At 41.3% G+C, this 26,481-nt stretch overlaps 1 protein-coding gene across 4 annotated transcripts in view; it reads left to right on the top strand.

Moving 5' to 3' along the window:
* Window positions 1-26,481, top strand: part of LAMA4 (laminin subunit alpha 4) — a 150,826-nt gene that overhangs the window by 62,331 nt on the left and 62,014 nt on the right. For 2 of the 4 annotated variants that reach the window (XM_017847108.1, XM_017847107.1), the window contains exons 6-12: window positions 1,234-1,448; window positions 3,895-3,990; window positions 5,500-5,651; window positions 8,082-8,192; window positions 15,244-15,355; window positions 17,977-18,144; window positions 20,639-20,832. In XM_017847108.1, the coding sequence (XP_017702597.1) occupies window positions 1,234-1,448; window positions 3,895-3,990; window positions 5,500-5,651; window positions 8,082-8,192; window positions 15,244-15,355; window positions 17,977-18,144; window positions 20,639-20,832 (1,048 nt within the window). The remainder of the gene's footprint in view (window positions 1-1,233; window positions 1,449-3,894; window positions 3,991-5,499; window positions 5,652-8,081; window positions 8,193-15,243; window positions 15,356-17,976; window positions 18,145-20,638; window positions 20,833-26,481) is intronic. The other 2 variants (XM_017847109.1, XM_017847110.1) reach the window with 2 other exon arrangements.

Below are 26,481 nucleotides of genomic sequence, written 5' to 3'. Positions count from 1 at the left end.
AGCTCCAGTTGGCCCATCTTCCACATTAGTTTAGAGTCCACAGCAAAAGAGAGTGCATAATTAGCCAACAAGCATGTAGCTTGAACTGTACAGTGCTCTTACAAAGTTTGAATCAACTTTTAAAGATTGCAATTTCACATAAACATCCAAATTTCCACTTTTTTCTCCAAAAATAAAATATGGCAACATAAGTCCTTCATCCTCTCAAGGCTCTAGGCTGGCAACAATCAATTGGAGCCTAGTAACAGCTGTTCCCTTAGATGGGGCCTACAAGCCCACCATTCACAGCAGGGCCTCTGCTGCCCTGCAGGGCACCTTTGGGGAAAGTAGGGAAAGGCAGTTCTTTCTCCGGGCAGAGACAGCCTCACCTAGAATGCATAGCTTGGCAAGCCAAGCAAAGGCTGGATGGATTTCAGTCTCCATTCTCCAACTCAGCTGGGCGGTCTCATCAAAGACCCAGCCAGCATGACCATAGGCACTGGCTCTGCTCACACAATAAATGCAGGTAGGCACCTGGCCTCTGTGGGTGCACGTATCTAAAACATCCATGGCGTCTGGGCTCCAACTCCATTGATTTGTGGTACTCTCAGCTCTGCCATCTGCTTTGACTCCAAGCTGGCTTTGCTCAGCCAAAAGTTGCTTCCAGGAGCTAAGAGTACTACCTGCTGCCTCTTCATTCACCTGAAGATGGAGAGAATGCCACCCCATGACCCTCAAACGAGAGGCCAAGCTACACTCCTGAGTCAATCCCTTTCAGCCAGGAGAATACCAGGCACTGACTGGCTCAAGCTTAGTTACTTAAACAATTCATTGTGACTAGACAGATCAATGTTTCTCAGCAGAGGTGCTATTAACGTTGTGGCTAGGACATTTCCCAGCTGTACGCTACAGATACATCTCACTGCAGTACCTTTGGCATATCTGGTCCCACCCATCATATATCATTTGTGTATACCAGTTCCCTGGCTGGATATACTAGTTCAATCCTATAGCTGGAAGTCTAGCTGAACTGTATGGCCTACAGATGAAGTGAACCAAATGATCGATAATAATGGGGAGGGATGGTTCCTTAAAAACAAAGTCTGGTCCTATGAAGAAGATGAGAGAGTGCAAATGGATTCTGGGAGGGCGATCAACACTTACCCACTACATCTTTCTTCTTTGTAGGAAAGAAGATTAAAAGGAAGAAAAACTATGATGCTAAATGTTTAAATGTGTGATATTCCTCTTCAGATGTGCTCCTGGTTACTATGGAAACCCCTTACTCATTGGAAGCACCTGTAAGAAATGTGACTGCAGTGGAAATTCAGATCCCAACCTGATCTTTGAAGATTGTGATGAAGTCACTGGCCAGTGTAGGAACTGCTTACGCAACACCACCGGATTCAAGTGTGAACGCTGCGCTCCTGGCTACTATGGGGACGCCAGGATAGCCAAGAACTGTGCAGGTGCAGTATCATAAATGCTAAGCCAGCTACCTGGCCAACATGACCCTCTGCCAATACTGAACTTAGATGAAGAATTTCTCTTGGGGAAGTATTGTGAGTGCCCCCCTTGTCACTTTCCCAGGGCAATATACATTCTCAGTAATATGCATCCTAAACCCACCAGGAATAGAAATTTTTATCAAGGCTACTAATATAACTTTGCTCATGGGTGGAATAAACTAGGAGACACTAACACAAATGAACTTTTGTCTTAGCATCTTGTATCCTTCCAGTTTTAATCAAAGAAATAAATCAGACCTCTATGGATTACCTGCCATTAACCAGGAGACTGAATGAAATCTTGCATGGTTCAGGCCAGGCATGGTGGCTCACTCCTGTAATCCCGGCACTTTGGGAGGCTGAGGCAGGCGGATCGCTTGAGGCCAGGAGTTCAAGACCAGCCTGGCCAATGTGGCAAAACCTTATCTCTACTAAAAATACAAAAATTAGCTAGGCGTGGTGGTGGGTGCCTATTGCCCCACCCAGCATCCCTTGAACCCAGGAGGTAGAGGCAGAGGTTGCCATGAGCCAAAATTGTGCCACTGCACTCTAGCCTATGTGACAGAGAGACTCTTGTCGAAGGGAAGGAAGGAAGGAAGGAAGGAAGGAAGGAAGAAAGGAAGGAAGGAAGGAAGGAAGGAAGGAAGGAAGGAAGGAAGGGGGAGGGAGGGAGGAAGGAAAAGAAAGGAAGGAAGGAAGGAAGGAAGGAAGGAAGGAAGAAAGAAGAAAGAAATCTTGCATGGTTCAAATCAGTTTTCTTATTCAGAGGGCTATATCTCTTTCTTTCAGTTATGTTTGGTAAAATCAAGATTTCCATGAAATAGATTAGCAAGTCAAGGGTACCATTTTTAATCACCACTACCCTCCAATTTCCTCAAATTGTAAGAGTAAATATTTCAAAGATAGCATGGAAAACTTTCAGTTAGACTTCAGTTAGACTGAAATGCACAAATCTTATTCATGATGTCTCCAATCCATTTGCCACATAGAGTGAAGCTCTTCAAAAGTGAAGTGAGATTGCTTTCCTCTAAGAGTACAGGAAGGCTGAGATTGAGAATGTCTTACTCTTATGTGACTTTGAGGGGAGGGAGGGAGAGCAGGAGATATTGTACTCCTATGGCATGGCTCTGTAAGAAATCCTCTCACTGAAACAGATTTCCACTGGAAAAGATTCAAGGAGTAAGGAGTTTTAAATCAAAAAATGCAACAAATATGTTCTGCAGAAGTCACAATAAAAGTAAACATGTCTACAAAAAAGCAATGTGCACAGAGGCATAACACTGAGAATGACAGCAGAAAGGAAGGAGCACTGTGTCTAGTCAAGCTAAAGAGAGAGAAGGCAGACATCAGAAATAATGTTGGCAAAATCAAAGCCTGAAAGGTTGACATCCTGATTCTCAAAACATTTACTAAATTTGTGTTTAAACTACAAAGATTCAGGTCACTCTTGGAAGAGAAGCTAATTTTAGAAGCAATAAAGCATGATCTTCCTGAATGGTTTAATAAATCTGCATTTTGTGGAACATTAAACAGATGAAATGTAATAAATAGATCTCCCTATGAACCTGGTTTCTATGATTATTCAGTAAAGACAGTTAAGAAGTGGGGGGAAATGCACAATTCTATTCCAGTTAATTGCTAGCATAGATAGTAAGAGAATTCCTCTTTAAATATTACAAATTAGTTCCCACACAGAAACTCAGTGGAAATTGAACAGTCTGATGAGATTGGGTTTTTGTTTTTGCTTTTTCCAAAAGGCATTATAGAAAATCATCGGTAGATGAATAATGGGCTCCCAGGTCTTCTAAATTCATGTAAAAATGTTCCTGATTCCTTCCAGCACATTATTCTTATTGCACTCATAGGTGTTATTTGGAAGTTTGGAGTCCGTCTTGCCAAGGGTCAAGAGCAGTGGGAGCCAAGAATTGCTCCTGGGCCTCCTCACTCACTCCTTGCTGAGCTGCTCCTCCCTCACACCTGGCAATGATCAACCCCCGAGTTAAATTAAACTGGAGTATCAGTCTGCAAGGAAGGGATGGCTTTCAATTTCCAGTTGAATGATGAGCTCATGGTCATTTAGTATCTTGTGAAACTTACCAGGACATTTTTGGACTGAAGCGATTGCACTGTCATGTCAGAATCCCAAAGAGTTGGGAGAGAAATCCTAGAAAACTTAGATTCAGTTTTGCCCACGGTCACCTTTGAAAATCTCATTGGGCTGGAGCTTAATCGGATGAAGGGCATAATCTCTGTATCATAGATTCTACACAGTCTTAAGGAAGAATGTAATTAATCCCCACTGACGAATTATACACTGATAGCTAGCGTTTCTAGAAACCAGGAAAATATTGCCATATTTTAAGCATTAAGAAGTGAATCTCTCGTCTCTTGTTTTTGTTTCCCACAGTGTGCAACTGTGGGGGAGGCCCATGTGACAGTGTAACCGGAGAATGCTTGGAAGAAGGTTTGGAACCCCCTACAGGCACGGACTGCTCAACCATAAGTAAAAAAAACAGTACATGATTGACTAACCCCACTTTCTCTAATGTGCTGCAGGTGTGGGATTAAGAAGCGCTATGCAATATCACTCTCTAGAAACTGCTGAGTCCCACCCCCTGGACTTAACCCTTTCTGCATCTCAACAAATGGATCCTGCACCAAGTGCTTGGTGGTCCACTTGATTCCCTCGGGCAAAGGGGTTGTTTACATTTGCATAGCTCTGCCTTATCCAGTCTTTACTTTCAGCATCTTGCCCAATGGCCAAAGGCAAAGTCAGAAACACAACTCCCAGTGACAGCTCTTTTCAGCTCCTTTTTCTATACTGTCTTTTCAGGTCCCCAGATAATATGATGTACAGACAATACTTTACAACACCTGGAGAAACTGAGATACCAAGAGATTTAAGTGGCTTCTCCCAAGTTACCCCAAATCTGAAGTGGGAGCAGAAGTAAATATTCAGGCTTTACAAAATGGAGCTGCCTTTTATCTTTTTGGATTTCTCTGGCACTCGTGTTAATTAAATCATGAGGAGTTATACTAGGAACAAAACTTTTGGTTTAAAATTATTTAATAGTAGGCACCCCTCCCCAAACAAAAGTATCTTGGTCTCTCAGTCCCTCTGAGCAGAAGAGATAAACCTTACCATTGGATCACATCTTAGAAGATGGCATAGGATGTGAGGCACAAGCAATGCCAAGTTTACCCACTGAATAGGTGGCCCCCTAGGTAAGGTCAATTTAAGAACATCAAGATGCCTGCCTGGTCCTAAGCACTCCCCCACCAAGCCTGAAATGCTGGCTGGGACTCAGTTCCTTGAGAGAGCTTATAAGTAAGACCATGTTAAACTTCAAATAACAAATTAACATATTAACAGCCATTAACATGCCAGTCTCCCTATGTCACATCTGTAGAAGGGGGCACCATCTGAGGGAAAGAGATCGGGAATAGGCAAGTTGCAAAAGGTGATCGAGGCGGTTCTGAAATGCAGTGTGCCATCCTTGTGAGTGTGTCACAGGAGGGCCCTGGGTTCTAGAGGTGATGACAGTGGTCAGAGGAATTCAAATGTGAAAAGTGAGAAGTGATGAGGAACTGGGACCTGCCTCCCCACGTGCCCACGTTCAGCCTGAACTTTAGTGCCCTCATCAGATGTCAGGAAGCAACTCTCACAGCGATAACCTCAAACCTCCCGGTGCTGTGCTGAAGTGTTCATCCTGCCAGGAAGTGGGGCTGTGGGGAGGAGCTGTGCCCTCTCTGGGTGGGGAGAAGGTTAGTGCTAGCCCTTGAATACTGACTGAGAAAAGCTAATAGGAGAGGAGGGGCGTCTAGCCAATAGCTGTCTTCACTAGCTAATGCCAAGCAAGATACTAAAGCCTGACAAGAATAGAATTACAACTCCTCATGAGACAAAAATTAAAATGGTATTAACCAAGGAGATAGAGGTTTATGTTCTGCTAAAACAGCCTGCTTTCAGCATGCTTTGACTCGTGATTCTGAAGAAATGTTTCACCTCCAGGCTGTGATAAGTGTGTCTGGGACCTGACTGATGACCTGCGGTTAGCAGCACTCTCCATTGAGGAAGGCAAATCCGGGGTGCTGAGCGTATCCTCTGGGGCCGCCGCTCATAGGCACGTGAATGAAATCAACGCCACCATCTACCTCCTCAAAGTACGCAGGAATGTTCTACCTTCCACTCTGTTTTCATCCTGGCTTCACAGGCCCACAACTAGCAATTCCTTCTACCCCTTTTTGTATCTGAGTCTCATACCTGTATTACAGATTGTTAGACCTGTAGGTCTAACATACAAAACATACGTAATTTCATAGGAAATTATGAAAAGTTGATTGTAACTATGAGCTTGGGCCAAACAAGAGCTGCTGTCTACAAAAGAGGTTATATGGGAAATGAAATGACTAAAAGACTAGTATCTATGCACAAAACTACTGAGGAAAGAGAAATACTTATTTCCTTGGTGCAGCCACACATTACTTGTTCAAGTCATTACCACAAATGGTACCACAGAGCTACCATTTCCTTAGCCTTAATTTGCAAGGTTTTGAGTTTGTGTAAAAGCATCCTTCTTTTTCTCTCTCTCTCCTCACCCCATCACCCACCCACCTCTCCTTCTCATTTACACACATTCTCTCTCATTTTCTCATACTTACACACTCAAATGCACAGACATACACACATACCTTGTTCCTCCTCATAGATCTACTGGTTAATGCCTAGTAAAAGAGTTAAAAGCAGCCAACAGATTAAAAAAAAAATACAGTAATAGAGTTGGCCCTCCATATCCACAGGTTCCACATCCTCAGATTCAACCAATCTCAGATGGAAAATATATTTAAAAAACAATAAAAAATGCAACAATAAACAAATGAAAAATACAGTATAACAACTATTTTTGTTGTTGTTGTTGAGACGGAGTCTCGCTCTGTCGCCCAGGCTGGAGTGCAGTGGCCCGATCTCAGCTCACTGCAAGCTCCACCTCCCGGGTTCACGCCATTCTCCTGCCTCAGCCTCCGAAGTAGCTGGGACTACAGGCGCCCGCCACCTCACCCAGCTAGTTTTTTGCATTTTTTTTTTTTAGTAGAGACGGGGTTTCACTGTGTTAGCCAGGATGGTCTCGATCTCCTGACCTCGTGATCCACCCGTCTCGGCCTCCCAAAGTGCTGGGATTACAGGCTTGAGCCACAGCGCCTGGCCAACAACTATTTACAATAGCATTGACATTGTGTTAGTATTATAAGTAGCATTATAAGTCATCTAGAGGTGATTTAAAGTATTCTGGAGGATGTGCATACACTATCTGCAAACACTAGGCCATTTTGTATCAGGAACTGGAGCATCCCCACGGGGTCCTGGGACGAATCTTCCACAACTACCAAGGGATGACTATATAAAGGTCCTTCTCTAGCTAGGATTTAAAAGTTTTCTTTCCCACGAAATCATGGGCTTCTATCACAACCAAATGATATTTTTAAAACAATGATCATTATCTGAGGGAAAATAGAATTAACACCAGCACATTGTTCTACTTGGTTAGTCAATTTAGGAAAATGATTAAGAGCACAGACTTTGAAACTAGATTGCTTGTGTTCAAATCCCAGCTCTGATACCCACTAGCTGTGTGACCGTAGATAAGTTATTTAACCTCTTTAATCCCTCATTTTCCTCATTCGGAATTGAGAATAATTATTGCATCTATCTCATGGGCTGCTGAGAGAATTCAATGAATTGATATATATAGAGAAGTTAGAACAGTACCTGGCATACTAAGTACTCATTGCTTTTTGGAGGTGCAAATGATATCCATAGCAGTTGGCCAAATATGTAAAGTGTAAACAAAAACAAAAATTGTATTGTAGCCTGGATAGAATCTTATTGTGAATTTTATTCTAAACTTTGAAATGGTTCTTGTCCAAAATTACCTTTTGGAACACATAAAGACACTGCCTCCCAGGGGAGTCACCCAGATCCAGGCCTCCTGAAACCACTCAGATTCTCTTTCCTCAAAGGCACAACTTCAAGACAGGAATCATTACAGCAGACAGGAAGTCAGTGTCAAGACCGAAGGGCTCACTCTCAACTAATCTCGGTAAAGCCACAGTTAGACCCACCTCCTCAAAAATGAAAAAGGAGAAAGCAAGGGGCCTGAAATAAAGAGACTTGCATTGAAATGAAAAAAGCTAATTTCTGTACTCCATTTACATCAATCCTGGTGGGTTGGTCAGTTCTTCCAGATCCAACAAAATTAAACTTCTAAAGCTCAGACACCCAGGGTCACCACCAGCCTACATTGTACCTTTGTACAAATCAGAAAAAGGAGCCCTTTCCCCATGGTCAACCCAGTCCCTGACCAGCATCCCTGATCTAGTGAGGGGAGTTGCAGAATTTTAGTCCCTAAGGTCCTCAGTCCCCTCTGCAGACCCCACCCTTCACACCAGGCTGCAGCAGCCTGTGGACCCCACTATTTTGAGAAAAGAGCCTCACACTCTACTCTGAGTCCTCTTACACTGAAAGAGTTTTATGTACATTTTTAAAAACCTGGTGTGCACATTGACTAATTATTTTCAAAACACATTTTTCTGTAGACAAAATTGTCAGAAAGAGAAAACCAATACGCCCTAAGAAAGATACAAATCAACAATGCTGAGAACACGATGAAAAGCCTTCTGTCTGACGTAGAGGAATTAGTTGAAAAGGTATGTACGTATGTATTCAGTTTCTGGGACAGCCTTCAAAGAAAGGATTTAGCTGATGTGAGGCTGGCTGGTCACAAATGACTGAGGCTTAACATGGTCCAGAAAAATTGCAATGACCCATGTGCCTTAAAATAAATCAAGACCAGACCTGTGGAGAAAGTTAACATACTCAGTCTCTACCGTCTCTTCCCGTTTTGATTGGTTTTCTTGAAAAGCTATGTTTGTGGATAATTTTCTATGTATTTGCGGAGGGTTGATACGGTTGATTTGTTTAAGTAGGATGGTCTTTCAGCTGTTTGCTAAGGCATCTTATGACTAAGAGCTATAGAGCATCCAGAATTAAAATTCATTATATGGAATACAAAATTTAAATATTGTTAAAGTATACATTAAATGATAAATGGAAAGAAAAGGAATTTTCCTGAGAAAGCAATTTCGCTCTTTGGCAGGAAAAAAACCACTTTCAACCATCACTTTACATCCTAGACTAAAATACATTAACCTGTTTAAAGAGTTGACTATAAATCTCAATTCACAAGAAAATAGAACAAAATACTTATTAAATCTTGAAAGGGAATAACAAAACACTTAAATATATTACAAAGAATTTCAGTAAAAAGATACAGATTTGACAAGATAAAATTTCAAATATCCAATAAAACAACTAAATAAACAAAAAAGACAACTAGACAGAGAAAATATTGAGAAAATACAACTTGTAAAAACTGTCAAGAATTAACAGGAAAACATTAAAACATGAGCAGAGTCAGTGTGAAAGGCTATTCAATGCACTCCACAAGAGCCTAATGTAAAAATACCCATCCATGTGCTATACTAATTTTAAAACTACAAACGGAGTCACAAGGCACCATATTTAGCATATTAGAATGTTTCACACAGTTGTTTTTTTTTTTTTCTAATGACTTTCCACCAGTGCTGGCCAGAGTACTTCAGAATTGCTGCTTTCAGAAACTGATACTTGACATTATAAACAATTCTCACGTTCAACAAAAATTTTAAAAAAATAAAATAACAATAGCATTCTCTTTTGACCTTGTACCCCTAACCCTTTAAGAGATTATGCTTTTAAAAATGTAAATTACTCTGATTGTACCCTTGGAAGATTCATCTATTTTGAAATGCACATGAACATTGTGTCCCTAGTTCCCCAGCAATGGCACATATTAATCCAACCACTAGTGCTTGAAGAGCAGTGAAATCTCTTAAACAGCAAAGGAAATACCAAGAAACAAATCTTTGTGGAAACTCATTGTTACTTCATGTTGGTATCAGATATGGTTGAAGCTTGCTAAAAGTATCTTAATTCTTTTTTCTTTCTTTTTTTTTTTTTTGGAAATGGAGTCTCACTTTGTTGCCCAGGCTGGAGTGCAGTGGCGCGATCTGGGTCACTGCAGCCTCCGCCTCCCGGGTTCTAGTGATTCTCCTGCCTCAACCTCCTGGGTAGCTGGGATTACAGGCATACACCACCACGCCTGGCTAATTTTTGTATTTTTAGTAAAGACAGGGTTTCACCATGTTAGCCAGGCTGGTCTCAAACTCTTGACCTGAGGTGATCAGCCCACCTCAGCCTCCCGAAGTGCTAGAATTACAGTTGTGAACTACTATGCCTGGCCTTAATTCTTTCTTGAGGAAAGAATTTTCAAGAAAACATTTGAGGAAATGTTTTCACTAAGATTAGCTCCTCCCACAGCCCAGGCAGAGTTCCTGATCCTTTTGTTGTACAATTTCTAATGTAAGCTAAATGCAGGCTTTGGTGGAGAGGAAATAATGTACGCTTGAAAGTAACATCACAGTAGAAAAGGCTCCCTGACAAAAAGAACAGACCACCAACACAGGAGGTTGATGATAAAGCTACTATACTAGGAACTTCCACTCGGCTGTTTCCATCGATTTTTATTGAATATAATGTTCTGACTACAGTCCTGATGGTGCAAAAACCTGCTGAAACATTTCAAAACAAATGCCCAGGGCTGATCTGAATGACTTTTTAAGCATTCTTCAAGCCCTTGGTCTGGAAAAGTCCATGATTGATTCTTAGACTTAAGGAAAGCTGTGTCTTAGAAAGCCTTCTATCAAGAAAGTAACTAATATTTGGCTTTAAATTGAGTAAAGGGTTTCATTGTGTATACCCATAGTGATAAAAATCAGTAATACTGCCCCTTGAACTTGACAAGTAGTACCACTTTTTGCAAATTATCTGCCACATAGATTTCATGTGACCCAAATCTCACAAGTTACATCCACCTAGCTACCGGTTTTGTCTGAACTTCCATTTCTAAATCCTCCAGCCTCCTACTGGGAAGTCCTATGATCCTTTCCCACCACTTACGTCTGGGATTCCCCTAAAAGGATGCCCATCCATCTGTGTTCATAAATAGCCAGTGCTCAAAAGATGCTCACTTTTGCTGCTGCTGATCTTGTCTGCAATGAAAATTCCAAAGATCATGCCAAGATTCTACTTTTCCCTGTTCCCAGAGGCACTGTGCTCAAGGTCAGAGTGTCACTGGGCTACAAGCAGAGGTGAGATGCGGCCCTCTCCCAATCTCAGTGCTACCCCTCACCATCTGGATCTTGCAGGTCTACTGCAGAGCCCAGAGTCACAAAGCACAGTCTCCAAGGGCAGCTCATGAGGTGCTGCGCCGTCTCCACTTCTACTCCTTGACCACAGCAGAAGCTCCCTGAATGACAACTCATGCAGAGACCCACAGGACTAAAAGGAAAGTAGGCTATCTCCAAGCATCAAAAGCATCTGAACCTCATCTCTTGTCCTGCCAAAAAGACAGGACAAAATTAAGTACAGTCGGCCCTCTGTATTCGTGGATTCAATCACGGCTCAAAAATATTTGGAAAAAATTCCACAAAATTCCAAAATGCAAAATTCAAATTTACCATATGCTGAGTATTACTTTGAATCCATATGAATGAAGTGATGTGTAGGCATTGCATTAGGTATTACAGGTGATTTAGATGCAATATATATGGGAGGATGTACATAGGTTATAGTATTGCAAATACTACACCAGTCTATATAAGAAACTTGAAGAACCGTGAATTTTGGTATCTATGGGAGCTGGGTCCTGGAACCAATCCGCTGTGGATGCTGAGGGACAACTGTTTACATTTCTATTCCAGAAGCATTATTGGATGTCTGTATATAATAGTTATTTATTTATTTATCTATTTATTTATTTATTTTCAGACGGAGTCTCGCTCTGTCGCCCAGGCTATAGTGCAGTGGTGCAATCTTAGCTCACTGCAGCCTCTGCCTCCTGGGTTCAAGCAATTCTCCTGCCTCAGCCTCCTGAGTAGGTGGGATTACAGGCATGTGCCACCACGTCTGGCTACTTTTTGTATTTTCAGTAGAGACGGGGTTTCACCATGTTGGTCAGGTTGGTCTCGAATTCCTGACCTCATGATCTGCCCGCCTAGTCCTCCCAAAGTGCTGGGATTACAGGCATGAGCCACTGTGCCTGGCCTGTATATAACAGTTATTGTGCTAAGTGCTAGGTGTCCTGAAATATAATAAGGCCCTGCTTTCAAGATGCTTCAGTCTAGCAGGGAAACAGATATGTAAAAACATAATTATCATACAGCATTTAATAAGAGAAACATGGTACAGGCTGAAGGGTAACTCTAAGGAAGAAATAGTGAACTATTTTGGCAGGGATACACTAGGAAAGGCTTCTCAGAGAAGGTGAGTATTGGCGTGTGTATTGAGAATGAGTAGGAATTTATCAAATACTCTCAAGCAAGCGATAAGTACTGTGAGAACAGATAGATGTGAAGCAACGTGCTGTGTTCTTGGGATTGGAACTATGGCCTTGTGGAAGATTCATTGTAAGGCAGAGAGCAGGAGATAATGCTGAAGAAGCTGTCAGAGGCCCAGTTGTGAAGAACTTTCCCAAACATGCTCATGAACATGGGAACTTCAGTCTGTGGACTCTGGAAGTCATTCAGGTATTTACCCAGAATGATGAGCTGATTAGATTTGCACTTTAGAAATGTCCCTCTGCAGTGTGGATGACAGACTAGCCAGCGAAGACTGACAACAGGGGCACTGCTTAGGAGACTGCCACAGTGGTCTAGACAAGAGAGTAGTGGGTTGCTGTCTTGCCTTCGTTTGAAAAGGATTTGCAGAGAACAAGGATGAACTGAGACTGTGGTCATGGAAAAGAGGAAGAGAGGCCAGAGTGGCAGGTGGAATGAAACAGACTTGGTGACCAATTGGAGGTGAGAAATAGCAAAGAGAGAAGCTCCATTCTGAGACATGGATGACTAAGACTACAGACACGAATGGATTACTCTGGACATTTTAAAAGTGAAGTATCTGTGAATGCACAGAGGGCAGATAGAGATGTGAATCTGCAACTCAGAGGGTAATCAGGGCTGGAAAGGAATTTAGAGGTCATTGATGTTTAGGAGGTAGGCAGAAGTAGATATTACTGTACAAATTCTGAAGTAGCACACCAATATTCCTACTATTGGTTTGTCCAGGACTGTTGCTGTTTATACTTGTGTCCCAGAGTAATTACTAAAAGTTCTCCCTTTCATGTGCAAAATGCCCCAGGTTGAACCATAAAATATATGATCACCCTAGATATTGGTTATCATCCTCACATAATCTACCTTTTATGTACTGTATTACCAAGAGACCCTTGCCACTTTTATGTCAAACATGTACAAGAAGAATTTTCTGTTGAGGTGAGCAAATGACTAATACATTTGTAATGTAAACCACCAACTGGTTTACAGTTGCAAGGTAATTTTTTAATTTCAGCTTTTCTTAAACCGAGGCACACCCGTTTTACCATGTGCCTGTGTCATTATTTTCCTTCCACAGGCAAAGTTACAGAAAAAATAAACATTCAAATAAGCCATCACTATAGGTTCGATTCAGTAATTTTATAATGTAAAGGAATAGATGTTCCTCTTTGCCACTGATCGAGTCATATATACAGTATATCAATAGCTATGTATCTCTGTCTACCTACATCTCAGCGCCCTCTGGCGTTCGTCAAAAAGAAGAGGTCTTCTTATAGGCATGACATTTTTCAGCTGTCTCATCACTTCAACTGAAGTTTCCATATCAAAAAATAGTAAGTTTAATGACACAGTAATAACAACAGAGATTTACTCTGAAGTATCAAGTCAAAGTAAAAACTAGCGGTGTTACACTTTGCAAATATAACTTAAACTGGATCAAAGATCAACTTGTTAACAATTCTAAAATTTTAAATGTTTGTGTCCATATTTTTTAAAAGCAGGGAGGAGTAACATTAAGATTTATTGCAGTTTCGGCATATTTAGTTTTAAAATGACCACAAATACTGTTTTATCTGGAAAGCACTGGAGCAAGCCAAGAAGAAGACTGGAATTGCAGGAAGGAATATAATGATTCAGAAGGCAGTGTTCATTCGGAGAGCCCAGTTTATGAAGGGGCTGTTGACCACATTGCCACTGCACAGTGGGCTCTGTAGGGAGGGGATTACCAATCTGCCCGATAAAAAGCCTCTGGGCATGTGTTTGTTATAATACCATTTCTGCATCCTTTTCCTTGACCATCTGAGAGGGCCACTTGCTTGGATTATTCCTGGAGAGTGTAAAAACATTCCTGGTAAAATCATGGCGTAATCCTTTGGGTAGAACACTGGATGAGAGGAGAAAAGTTCAAAACAACCACTTCTCTATCCTCAGGAAACTGTACAATGGGTCTACCAGTGCTCTGTGTGGCAGATTACCCCACAGCTCCTTCAGGTATTGCAGCAGTTTTTAAAGAGCTGAGCCAAAAACAGCACCAGACAAGGCAAGTGGTCATTTTACCAAATGCCAGACTAAAGAAGTCTTCTTCCTCTAAAATATAACCCACAGATCAGTCTTTCAAATCCCAAAAGGAAGTACATGTCGCCCATGCTGTGCAGACAGGGTGGTGTCCTGGTCTTGAATCATTTCTGTGCTCTTAGATCACATTCTGTCCTTAACCACGCACACAAAAACACACACAGACACACAGAAGCCCACACAAACCCTTTCTTCAGAGGCCGCATTTGAGTTGGGCATTATTTTTGACAAATACTGTGTGAGATCTCTGAAACAGAGTCTCCCGAGTTCAGAGAATGGAATCAGCTTCTCGGAAAAGAGCTCCATTCACGCTGAGCCAAATCTGCTTGTGCAGTTATTTGTACACAAGTGCCCTCAATGTTGATGGGAATTTGGAATGAAGCACTGAAAACAGCATTTTAACCCAGGGAGAATAATCCTTGAAATCTCTGTGGTAATTCAATTTCAGCAGTGGTTGGACCACCCAGAAGCCACTGGAAGCATGGTGCATTTCAAGGTCTGCCTATTTTTTCAACAATTTTCTCTTTGAAACTTTAAACTCTTCAGTCAGCACAATGTCAAAATGATCAGCGGACACAGGCAATTTTCTAGTCCAGCACCTTGAGATACAGTAAAAATTTGAAGAATAAATTACATGTGAAAGGCAGTTGGGTTGGGATTGAACTGTGACTGATGGTATAGGAACAGCACCAGATTTTCTAGCATTCTGTCATTCTAAAACTGGCCATCAAGTGAAGTAACTTAGGAATGGAAAACCAAACATTGTATGTTCCAACTGATGTGTGGGAGCTAAGCTATGAGGGCGCAGAGGCATAAGAATGATGCAATGAACTTTGGGGACTTGGAGGAAGAGTAGAGGGGGAGGGACACAAGACTACAAATATGGTGCAGTGGATACTGCTCAGGTGATGGATGCACCAAAGTCTCACAAATTACCACTAAAGAACTTGCTCAGTTAACCAAATACCGCCTGTATCCCAATAACTTATGGAAAAGTCAAAAAAATTTTAGAACTGGCCATCATATTAGCTTTCATGCATTATTTTTGGGATGATGTTATATGTTATGGAAATTTCACATGCCTGGAAGATTTATGTTTATGAAATACTTTATGCCCACTCTTCCCTATCTGTGCTTATGCAACATTCTTTTCTCATACATTTAATCTAGCCTTTATATGGATTATTTGTAGGAAAATCAAGCCTCCAGAAAAGGGCAACTTGTTCAGAAGGAAAGCATGGACACCATTAAACACGCAAGTCAGCTTGTAGAGCAAGCCCATGATATGAGGGATAAAATCCAAGGTAAATATATTCTCTTCTGGTTCAGTTTAATATCAAGGAAACACTCATGTTATTAACAACAGTAGACACAATGGCTACTGTTCAGTGTTTGCTGTGTGCCAGGAACTTGTTGGTACAGTATTATGGGTTTAAACTTGTATAAGATCTTCATTTCAAGTTTGTTTATCTGTGATTTCTGAGCAGTCATCCCTACTTACTATGTTTTGATGTTCAAGAATCAATGTATAAAACCATTCCCTTTTTAGGCATTCCTCAGAATACCCTTCTGACAGAGGAGACTGCATGCTATGTTGTCTCTAAAATGCAAGAGTTGAGTAGGAGTCACAGATTGTTCCCAGTTATTTGCAGAAAACAACATTTCCTTTAGAATGCCAGTAAACTGTCAGTTGACCCAAATCATCACAAGCTGTTTCTATGATAGGCTTTCCCAAAGGCCAATCGGGCAACATGCTTGGGCTCCCAACCCAGAAGAAAAGGAAGGCGGGGGACTGTGGGAGATTTCTTTGTCCTAAAGCATTGTGAATGATTGTACCTTCCCTCTTGGAGGTTTGCTTAATTTGTACTCTCACTTCCAATAGACGCAGGATAATCTTGAAGACTATTTTAATAGTGCACTAATAGCTAGACTGCAACTTACCAGCAGAAAACAGCAGATTTCATCTGTTATAGGATAAAGATTTCCTTGGGTGAGAGTTTGCTGAGATCCAGTATCTGCATTTCCATAGTTTTTATTACACTATATATTAAGGGCTGGATGACCACACCAAGTGCATCCCAGGGCACAGTGGCAGTAAAGGGACCCACAGTGGAAGATTCATGTCTTTATACTGGGGCGTATTCCATGTAAAGGGATATAGAAAAGCAAGATTAATCATTTGTCGTGTTTCCTTTGATGTCTATAATAAACAATAAAAGCAAATGGCATGCAATCCAAACACTCCTCACTCACATCCTCATAGCTCATATTTTTGCATTTCCTGACAAAAATATTAGTTTTCTATAGCATTTTAGAGTTACTATTGATTTGTTCAAAAAGTAAGATTGAACCTGGAAGATAACATGACCTTATCCAACTAAGAAATAAATTCCTCTTTAGGCAGCAAATGCCAGGACCCTGGCAAGCTATTCAGAGAAAATAATTCACCTTTGCTATTGTAACCCATGTTTTAATTCAAAAGCGTTTTATTTGCAAAGGATCTGAACCCTCTTATTTGATCATTTAAGCATGGGAAAAGATGAAAAAAATACAAGGGAAATGTAAATGGGAAACAACAACTTCTATCAGTTTTTAAATTTTAATATAATGTATGAATAGTCTCCAAAGACCAAAGGCAAAAATACTATTGCCTGTATTTCCCTTTTCTAATCTATACTGCAAGTAACTAAACTAAAACAAGCCAAAATTGTAAATATAAGACTTGCATCAAAATGCCCAAGAATTCAGCATCGCAAGTGCTGGAGCTGAGGAAAAACAATTTTCATTTAGTTTATTTCACAGGTTAATATTTTAGACTTTACTTGAAGAGTGGATGTTTAATCCCTTTATATAATTCTGGAATGCTGTACACCAATTATATGTCATTCCTTATTCCCAGCCATCTCTAAAATAACCGCTGGTGACCTTCAAACTATTATCCACATAAAATACAACCCCTTATCCTGGTATGATTTATGTGACACCAATGTTTGTTTACCCATCAGGTCTGGCCAACCACATAGATCATAGTAAACCACAGACACGCAATTTCATTTATGCCAGGAAGATAAAATGCTTCCTCCTGGAGCTGCAGTAGAACAAGGTGACAATTACCTGCCTTTCTTCTCATGATATGTAGTAGGAATGAGGGATTCAAAGAAGTATTTCAGTCTGCTAATATTTAGACAGGTCACCTAATTCCTTTGAGCCTCAGTGGTCCCTCCAGTTCTAAAATTCTCCACCCGACTTATGGAAGTAGGGTGAAAATGACCCAGAGTGGTCACACTCTAGAAGGCAAACAGCAACTGCCAAAAAATAACTATGAATGAGCCAAAGCTCACATCATATTATAACCACCCCCATTTTGTATTTAGCCTGTGAAATAATTTGAAAGGCTCATTTGGACAGCTAGCAATACGCTCTCATTTTGGCTTAAAGCTTTGATCAAATCTTTGTCTAAAATACAATTAATAACTCCTACATATTAATAATCTCACCCATGACAGGAGTGATCTCTGAGCATTTTCTCTAAGTTAAATATGTTATATAAAAGGCTGATCAAAGACTATAGATTTGGATGCCTTGAATATCAAGTTACAATATTTCATGCTGAATATTAGCATTCTCGAATCACTGTGGAAACCAGATGAGGATGAAAGCCAAGCAGGCTTTGCATTAGCCAGTTCCCATTCTGAAGACTCCGCATAGGAAGCAGAGAAGAGTGGTTTCCTCGTGTCTTTCTCCTTTGTGGATTAGGTGATGAGCTTCCATGCTCGCTGCGATTCACAGCACGCTGCCTTTGAATGAGCCTCTCTTTCCATTTCAGGATCTGCCCTGCGCTTTGCCCACAGCCCTCGCTCCCTTGCATTTCTAGTGCCCGATCATCTCTCCCTGCTGCCTTGTTTCACCATGTTCTTCCTTTCAGAGATCAACAACAAGATGCTCTATTATGGGGAAGAGCATGAACTTAGCCCCAAGGAAATCTCTGAGAAGCTGGTGTTGGCCCAGAAGATGCTTGAGGAGATTAGACGCCGTCAACCATTTTTTACCCAACGGGAGCTTGTGGATGAGGAGGCAGATGAGGCTCACGAACGTAGGTGTATTCCTCTCGTAGCTGACCCAGCACATGTTTGCCCTCTTTGTGGGTCTAAGAGCAGACAGTAAACCTAGGGCAACATATAGTCAAAGCAACCAATTTCCAGTGTTCAGAACTATTTAGAATCTACATGTGGCCACAGGGAATCATTCAGGATAACTTGACTTTATAACCAAGATTTTTAGATTCAGGCCCAACTTTGAGCCCCTGAGAAACAGCTGAGATGCCATAAGGAATTTATAGCATTTGGTGAAAATGTATAAAACAGTAGAAGGAAGGCTAAAGGAAACCAATGCCCAGAACTACAGTAAAAGAAATTTTATTGAGAAGGCAGGAATGCTACAAGCCCAGAAACACTCATGCTGTGAAGACCATGAATGACTTTAGTATCTTTTAGCCTCTAGTGGAAATTTAACATTCCCTTTAGCGATGAGTATAGGCACCAAACCACAGTAATATTATTGAATCTATCACTTGATCACTGTATCAGTTATCAATTACTATCATAACAAGCCACCCCAGGCCGGACGCGGTGGCTCACGCCTGTAATCCCAGCACTTTGGGAAGCCAAGGCAGGCGGATCACAAGGTCAGGAGTTTGAGACCAGTCTGGCCAATGTGGTGAAACCCCACCTCTACTGAAAATACAAAAAATAGCTGGGCGTGGTGGCATGCACCTGTAGTCCCAGCTACTCAGGAGGCTGAGGCAGGAGAATTGCTTGAACCTGGGAGGTGGAGGTTGCGGTGAGCTGAGATCGCACCCCTGCACTCCAGCCTGATGACAGAGTGAGACTCCGTCTCAAAACAAAACAAAACAAAACAAAACAAAAGCCACCACAAAGGTATTCATTTAAAACAATAACCATTTATTGCTCCTGCTTTCATGGGTTGGCAATTCAGTCTGGACTCAACCTGAACAGCTTATCTCTGCTCCATGTGACATATATTGGCTGAGCTCACTCAGATGTCTGGGGCTGGCTGTGAAGGCTGGGCCTCTCCCTCCATGTGAGGTCTTAACTCAACAAGGCTAGTCCAGGTTATTCACATAACAGCAGCTTTAAGAGGGCAAGAATGAAAAGCACATGGTCTCTTAAACCTAGGCTTGGAGCTCAGCAATGTCACATCCATTTTACTGGTCAAGACCAGCCCAGACTCAAGGAGTAGAGAGATAGACTCCACTCTTGATTGGAAGAGCTGCAAACAATCAATGAGAGAAATCACAGATTTGCATATTATATTTTAGCTGCTGCTGTCTCATAACACTGTTTAAATTCACCAATAACTCAAAATTATGGTAGCTATTAGATCCACCTTTAGATCTTGTTAGTTAAGGGATTAGTAAAGCAGCATATACATTATTATATTACCAGTTTGGTTTTTAAATATATTAGTCTTCTTTTAAGTTCTATATATTTTATTTTATGCATTTTAGAACACACTGTAAGAAGGAGTCTGAAGGCTTCATTCGATTACAAAGGGACTAATGACACAAAAACAGTTAAAGGACAGTAAGTCGTTTTTCTACAACTGTCACTATCAACTTCTGCTAACCATTATTGTGGATACTGTAGGGAGACATTATTGACATACAGGTTTATTACGGTGGCAAATGTGTAAAGTCTTAGAAATAGTAAGAACCAAAGAAGAATCGCAGGCCCCAATTCTGAGTCAGACTCAGAAAGGCTAGAGCTCTGATGTCAGTCACTGCCAGATGTTTCCAAGCTCATCGCCTACTGTGGAATTTAACAAGGCTGCCCTGGAGAAGTGGGACCAATGACATCTCCCACTCGGCCTCCTTCCACCTCGAATGCATTTTCCAGCACTTCCTATACTCAGCCAGGAACTTTTCTGTTCTGCTTACAGTGATGGAAGAAAATCTCAACAAGACAAACTAATATTCCCTGAAGAAAACAGATATTAAGGCACATATTCAACACGTGTGTCTTTGAGCAGAGAATAAAAGACACACGCAAAGTTTAAGAACATCATCTCATTGCCATTTAATCTTTTTTCCACCAAAATCATGGTTTGGATTTGACCTAGTAGAGCTAACTAAAAACCGTTGCCTAGACAAACTACAGAAAATGAGTGGTTATGCACATCATTTTGCCTTATTACTGACGAGTTTGGTTATTTTAATGGTAAAACCTTACTATACCCAAGTCCCCTTTACAGAGTAAAATTATTAATATTCTGGATAATAATAAGCATAATGTAATGACATGGTTTTCACAAAAAGCACAACCTCTGTGGGAAAACTAATCAAACCCTTCTTTCAACTGACTGTTATCCAGGGGCTCCCAAACCCTAAAAACTAGGATTTTTTTACTTCAAATCTAAAAGGTGGAGGAGCTATCTTTATGACCAATAGCTTCAATCTCCATTGCTACAGAAGGCATGGCCTGAAAATTTTCCAACTTTGCAAAATGCTGGGAGGAATGGGAGCAAACAGGAGAAAGCCACACTGAGCCTCTGTCTCCACTTCTTCCCAGTGCTGAGCCAGGCTGAGAGCTGGCAGCGGCTGCACAATGAGACCCGCACTCTGTTTCCTGTCGTCCTGGAGCAGCTGGACGACTACAATGCTAAGTTGTCAGATCTCCAGGAAGCACTTGACCAGGCCCTTAACCACGTCAGGGATGCTGAAGACATGAACAGGGCCACAGCAGCCAGGCAGCGGGACCACGAGGTACAGTGGACACTCACCATCAATGCATTTCAGCATCAGCAGTGTGACGGTACACCAAGAAGGGGCAGTTGATGCACATTTTTTTAAATATTGGTATATTTAAATACTCATATTTTAAAACGCTGGTGTATTTTTTGCTGCTATAAATTACTAATATGTGTGTTCCTAAAATCAACTTGAGACTAGGATAATTGTCTAGTTCTTGCTTTGATAAGAATGCAGTAGTTCTGATGCTTGTATCCATGTGTATGGATCTGTTTTTCTTGCAAGTGGGTAAGCAACGCATAGCTTTTTTTACACTGAGAGCACTAGAAGGCCAAAGCATCTCAAAACCATGTGTTCTGGGTACGTGTAATTTTTGGAAAGGCGGCACGATAGGCAAATCTCACAGTCTGGCTGGTCAGCAGCTGCAGGGATAAGGAGACTAATTGCCAAGGCCATGCAAATGCAAAGAGGAAGGTGAGGAGGACTCCCAGACATGATCATAGCTTGCACAGATGGTCATCTCATGGGGCCAGAATTTGTACATGCCCACACTTGTAGTGGTCACATGTCTGCTTCAAGCAATGCATGTGTTCACAGCCACCAGCATCAAGAGGGGTCATCTTTTGATAGGATGACACATGCATGTTCGAACATATTTTAAAGGATTAGGGAGAAAAGAATACTGTGAGCAAATACAAACCAATTATGAGCAAATTCATGAATTCAGTTATGCATTATTATCATCGGCAAAAGCCACTTCAACTAGGCTCTCTAGCTTGATTTTCAGTCATCATTGCCCCTCAGTAAGAATCCTTGTAAAATTTCTTAAATAAAAGTTAATTATACTCATCAGCACTATTTGCTAATGGGAGCAAATCCCTAGCCAATATTTTTTAGAATAATACGGTTGGGATAGCATTTTTTTTGTTAAATGAATGCATGATTATCTTATTGTTTCAAGGTAGTCGCTGGGACTCGCCTTACCCTGAAGTGTCCCCCTTTCCCTCCTCCACATCCAGTCACCCACAGGTTCCTCCCAGGTTTACTATGTGACGTGTTTTAGCTCTCTTCCTTCTTTTCCATTCCTCTACAACTTCTCTAGTTCTGACTTTCGTTGTTTCTCTACCAAAACAGTCTCCCCTTCTCTCTCCTCCATCCTTCTTTCCAAGCCATCCTCTCCACCCTGCCAGAGCGGCTCACCTTCGTCACAGTCTGACCGCAACTACGTGTGCTCATCAATCCTTTCAGTTCTCCTCATCACCTCTAACAGTGCTTTTGACGCTGCAACTTGTGAGTCATTTCGCAGGTTACAGAATAAGTTTCATGGGTTGTAACCAGCAGTTTTTTTTTTTTTTTTTTTAAGAGACAGATAAAAGGAAATGAAATCAACGGAGTAGAAAATATCAAAGTGTAACACATATAGTAAGGTACGGTTTCATCGCAGTTGTGCCTTACATATGTGTACCAGGTTGCAATGTATAATTCATTGTTAACCTCTGAAAGACACTATCCTATAGGATAGCCTATGCTCTTTCACGTGGCATTCGGGACTCCCTCTGATCTGACCCTACCAGCCTCCTCAGCCTCACCTCTTATTCTCCGCCTCACACATTCTGTTCAGGCAATATCACACTACCAGTAATCCCACCTGCCTGGAATGGAGACTGCTTTTTCTTCTCTACTCATCTGGCTAACCTCACTCATCCTTTAAGTCTTACCTCAGGCGCCACTTTCTCCAGAAGACCCAACCTATACTCCAATCCCATAACATGTTTTGCACAGCTCTGTTTCATCATCTGCTAATGAATCTGTCTTCCCCCACTGAACTCAGGACTCCTAAAAGTAAGAGAATTGCGTCTCCTTTGTCTTTGAATCATGGAGCATTTAGCACAATGCCTGACACAAAGTAACAACTCAGTAAAAAATGTGTTGATGTAATGAAAACCTTAAGGACTTTCCAATTTGAGGATCCTGTAGTTTTGTCAGATTGTGCCCAAGTTTATTGAAGATGCGTTTTCAGTGCTAAGTAATATAAGTAATGAGTGATTCTTCCCATCCTGAAAGATTTAAGCCCATACCCGAAGCCTGCAGGATAACCCTATTCTATTCCCAAGAAAAGATTTAGAGCATTTAAGTAAGATGGAAACAACACTGCAACCTCATGCAACAATTTCCAGGGTTCACCAATGAAGACCCAGAACTATGTTCAGTACTGCAAGCCCTGAAATGAGAAGTGGACCTGCCAACACAGGCCAGTCCTGGTAGGACAAGGGCAAGCAATGGCCTGCAGGAGACCCCAGCCAGACCACAGCTGTGCCCTTAGCCACAGGGAGTAATACTTACTGCTGAGAAAAAAGCAAGACCTATGATTAATACTACCGATAGTGGTAAACTGTATTTGGTTCTCATTTTAGATTGAGTTCTCGATCTCAGCCAAGTGCTTTGTCTTCTACATAGCTTTGTGCTAGAGAACACATATTTTGTGTGTCAACATGTTCGGTTTCTTTTTTGATTTATTTTAAGAAATAGATCTTACCTCCAACGTCCTTTGTAAATTTTATAATCAGGAAGGGTAGCACATAGTCAGTGAACTGAGAACCAAAGTGTCTGCATAAGCACAAACCAGCTGATGTGCTGGTGGTTGGTAAATGTCAGGTTGTGTGCAGGGCACAGTGGACTTTGTAAATGTAACATGTAAATGTAACAAGCAAGAGGACAGTGGTGCCTGTATGAAGAGACTTCAGTTCTAAAAGTGAATGATTGCCAAAATAGGTTTTAAATAAACTTATACAGTTTGTTTTTAAACTTCATGCATGTGGCTAACAAAAATTTGGCATTTTTGATTCAGACAAATGGTAGTGCTCATTTTAACTTTACCAAACAAACCCTTCTACTGCGTACAAATGAACAGCACGAGCAAGATTTCAGGAAGGGAACAGCATAGCGTTGAGGAATTTGAAAGTCCTGCTTCATCTCGGTTCTCCTTCCTCTTCCTGACATTTGGATCTGGCATTAGCCACAGTTGCACCCCTTTTGCCCCCATCTCCTCCCTCAGTGACTTCACCCAATCTCACTGCTTCAGTCCTTAAAAGGGATTTATTGGTGGGTCTGCATCGTTATTCAAAACTGAGCCCCACAGGACAACTTTCATATTTGTGTCTGTCTGCAGGAATAGCCACATGGATTAGCCTTGCTATTACCTGCTGAAAATCAACACCTTTTTTCCTCCCATTTCCCTTCCTATTTTCTCATTCTTTCTCATTCTTGTTCAGGGTTCTCCTCTCCCCTCCACGTCCCCAGGCTCTAAGTCAGCCCCTCCTGCTCTGGGGTTCTGTGAGCAGTGATTTCTCCAGTCCTTTGTGTCTCACTTGTATATATTTTGGTCTGCCCCCTGCCTAGGCTCCTGGCTTCTCTCCCCTTGAAATTACTGCCAGATTCGATTTCGAGGTATCCCTCTAAATGTATAGAAACTATATAATCAACCTTCATCAAATGCCTTCAATGGCTTCCTACTTAAGAAAGGTAAATTCTTAGCCACCCATGGTCTGAGTCCACCTACTGCTCTAGTGGTATTTCTTGACTTTCCTACAGACTCTGCCTCTTAGCCACTGGAGACCATGCGCATTTTCTTCTTATTGCTTTTGCTCATGGTATCTCCTTTGCTCATCTCTCTCATCCAGGAGTAATTCCGTCTAGCCTTTAAGCCAGGTTAAGTGTCTCTCTCCGTAGACTGCCTCACCTACTCATTCGAGTCCAGTGGTTCCTGCATTGCTGCAGACTTACATCCTTTTGAGAATTCAGTGAAAACTATGGAACATGCACGTGCACAGACACTCACAGACACACATGCACACACACACATATCCCTGCCATGAGAAAAATGTGCACTTGTTCACACGTATAAGATTGACAGGCAAGTTCAGGTAGTCTACCTTAACCCCAGATTAAGAATGCTGGCTCGGTGGCTCACGCCTGTAATCCCTGCACTTTGAGAGGCCAAAACAGGTGGATCACCTGAGGTCAGGAGTTCGAGATGAGCCTGGTCAACATGGTGAAATCCTGTCTCTACCAAAAATATAAAAATTAGCCAGGCATGGTGGCGGGCACCTCTAATCCTAGTTATTTGGGAGGCTGAGACAGGAGAATTGCTTGAACCCAGGAGGCAGAGGTTGCAGTGAGCTGAGATCGTGCCTCTAAGCCCTGATTGAACAGAGTGAAACTCCACCCCCCCCCCCCCCCCAAAAAAGAATGCCTAGGCTGCCAGAAGGAGTTCTTCCTCTCTACTGGTGCAGTTACTGGTTGTACCACTGGAATGATCACCAGGCTTCATCACATTCAGCATATATTCTTCTATGTTCCTGTCTAGGAGTCACTCTTAATTGCTCAATGCATAACTCTGTGTGTGTGTGTGTGTGTGTGTGTGTGTGTGTGTGTGTGTGATGGTATGCGTCTAGTCTAACCCCCCTAGACTGTGAGCATCCAAAGGCGGCACTCCTGCCTTGCACAAATTATGTCTTCCTAGCACCAAACATGATAACTTGCATTTGCTACATTTGTTGATGAACAGATGGATGGACAAATGCTTGTAGCACTCTCAAGTAATACAGATTTGATTTATGTACACTGGTTCTTCATGATTGCAAATACTCTTATTCATTTCATATTAACTTGGACTTCTAAATTACTAAACCCTACTTTTACCATTCTTTTGCATACTTTTGCATATTTAAATATCATGAAATTTTAATTCTTTCCAACAAAATTTAAAATCCAGTGTTTTATTTGTAGTCTTTCCTACGACAAAAAGATTTGAATGGATCTGACCTTACTGGAATTTGACTCTGTGTTTTAGAAAACAAACTTCAGTGGATTTGTTGTTGTTGTGGATGTAGTTGTTTTGAGACACAGTCTCACTCTGTCACCCAGGCTGGAGTGCAGTGGCACAATCTTAGCTCACCACAACCTCTGCCTCCTCAGTTCAAGCAATTCTGTTGCCTCAGCCTCCTGAGTAGCTGGGATTATAGGCATGCACCACCACACCCGGCCCAGATTTAGTGTTTTAATTTTACATTTCACTATTACACCTACAGCATGGGCTAGAAAAGAATAACCCCCAAATTTCAGTTCTCATACAAAACCAAAAGAGTACCCACAGAGCTTAATCATTTTGACATGTGCCAATAGTAGCCATACAACTAGCAATTACATTGTTTTGTCATCTTACTTCTAATCCCAAAGGGTAACAGAATGATTAAAATCTTATCAGATGAACATGAGATAGTATATTTTAAAAGTAAGTAAACTACTCCTTCAAAAGCACTGTTTGGGGATGATTATATACCGAAGCTTTAGCTTCCCGGGACTGTTTTTTCTTTTTGTTTTTTGTTTTTTGGTGTTTTGTTTTTTTTTTTTTTTTGACCATGGAACTTTTCTATATTTTGCATATGTGATATGCACAATGAAGCATGCTGAATAGTGACAACTGTGTCATTTTCGTAGTTATCAGTTTTCAACATTTTATTTTGTTCAATCTGACCACTTTTCTTTGGAAATATCTTTATTTGTCTCAAAGCTAATTTTATTCATTTCTGTCTAATGCTATATATGGTCAATGGGAGAAATTCATTAACTTGAAGCATATTGTTTTTCATCTACTGCAAATAA

This window comes from Rhinopithecus bieti, unplaced genomic scaffold (assembly GCF_001698545.2).
Source record: "Rhinopithecus bieti isolate Rb0 unplaced genomic scaffold, ASM169854v2 scaffold_26504, whole genome shotgun sequence".
In the NCBI taxonomy this organism is placed as follows: domain Eukaryota; kingdom Metazoa; phylum Chordata; class Mammalia; order Primates; family Cercopithecidae; genus Rhinopithecus; species Rhinopithecus bieti.
Note: the sequence above shows the minus strand (reverse complement) of the source record. Positions and strands in the feature narration are given on the sequence as shown.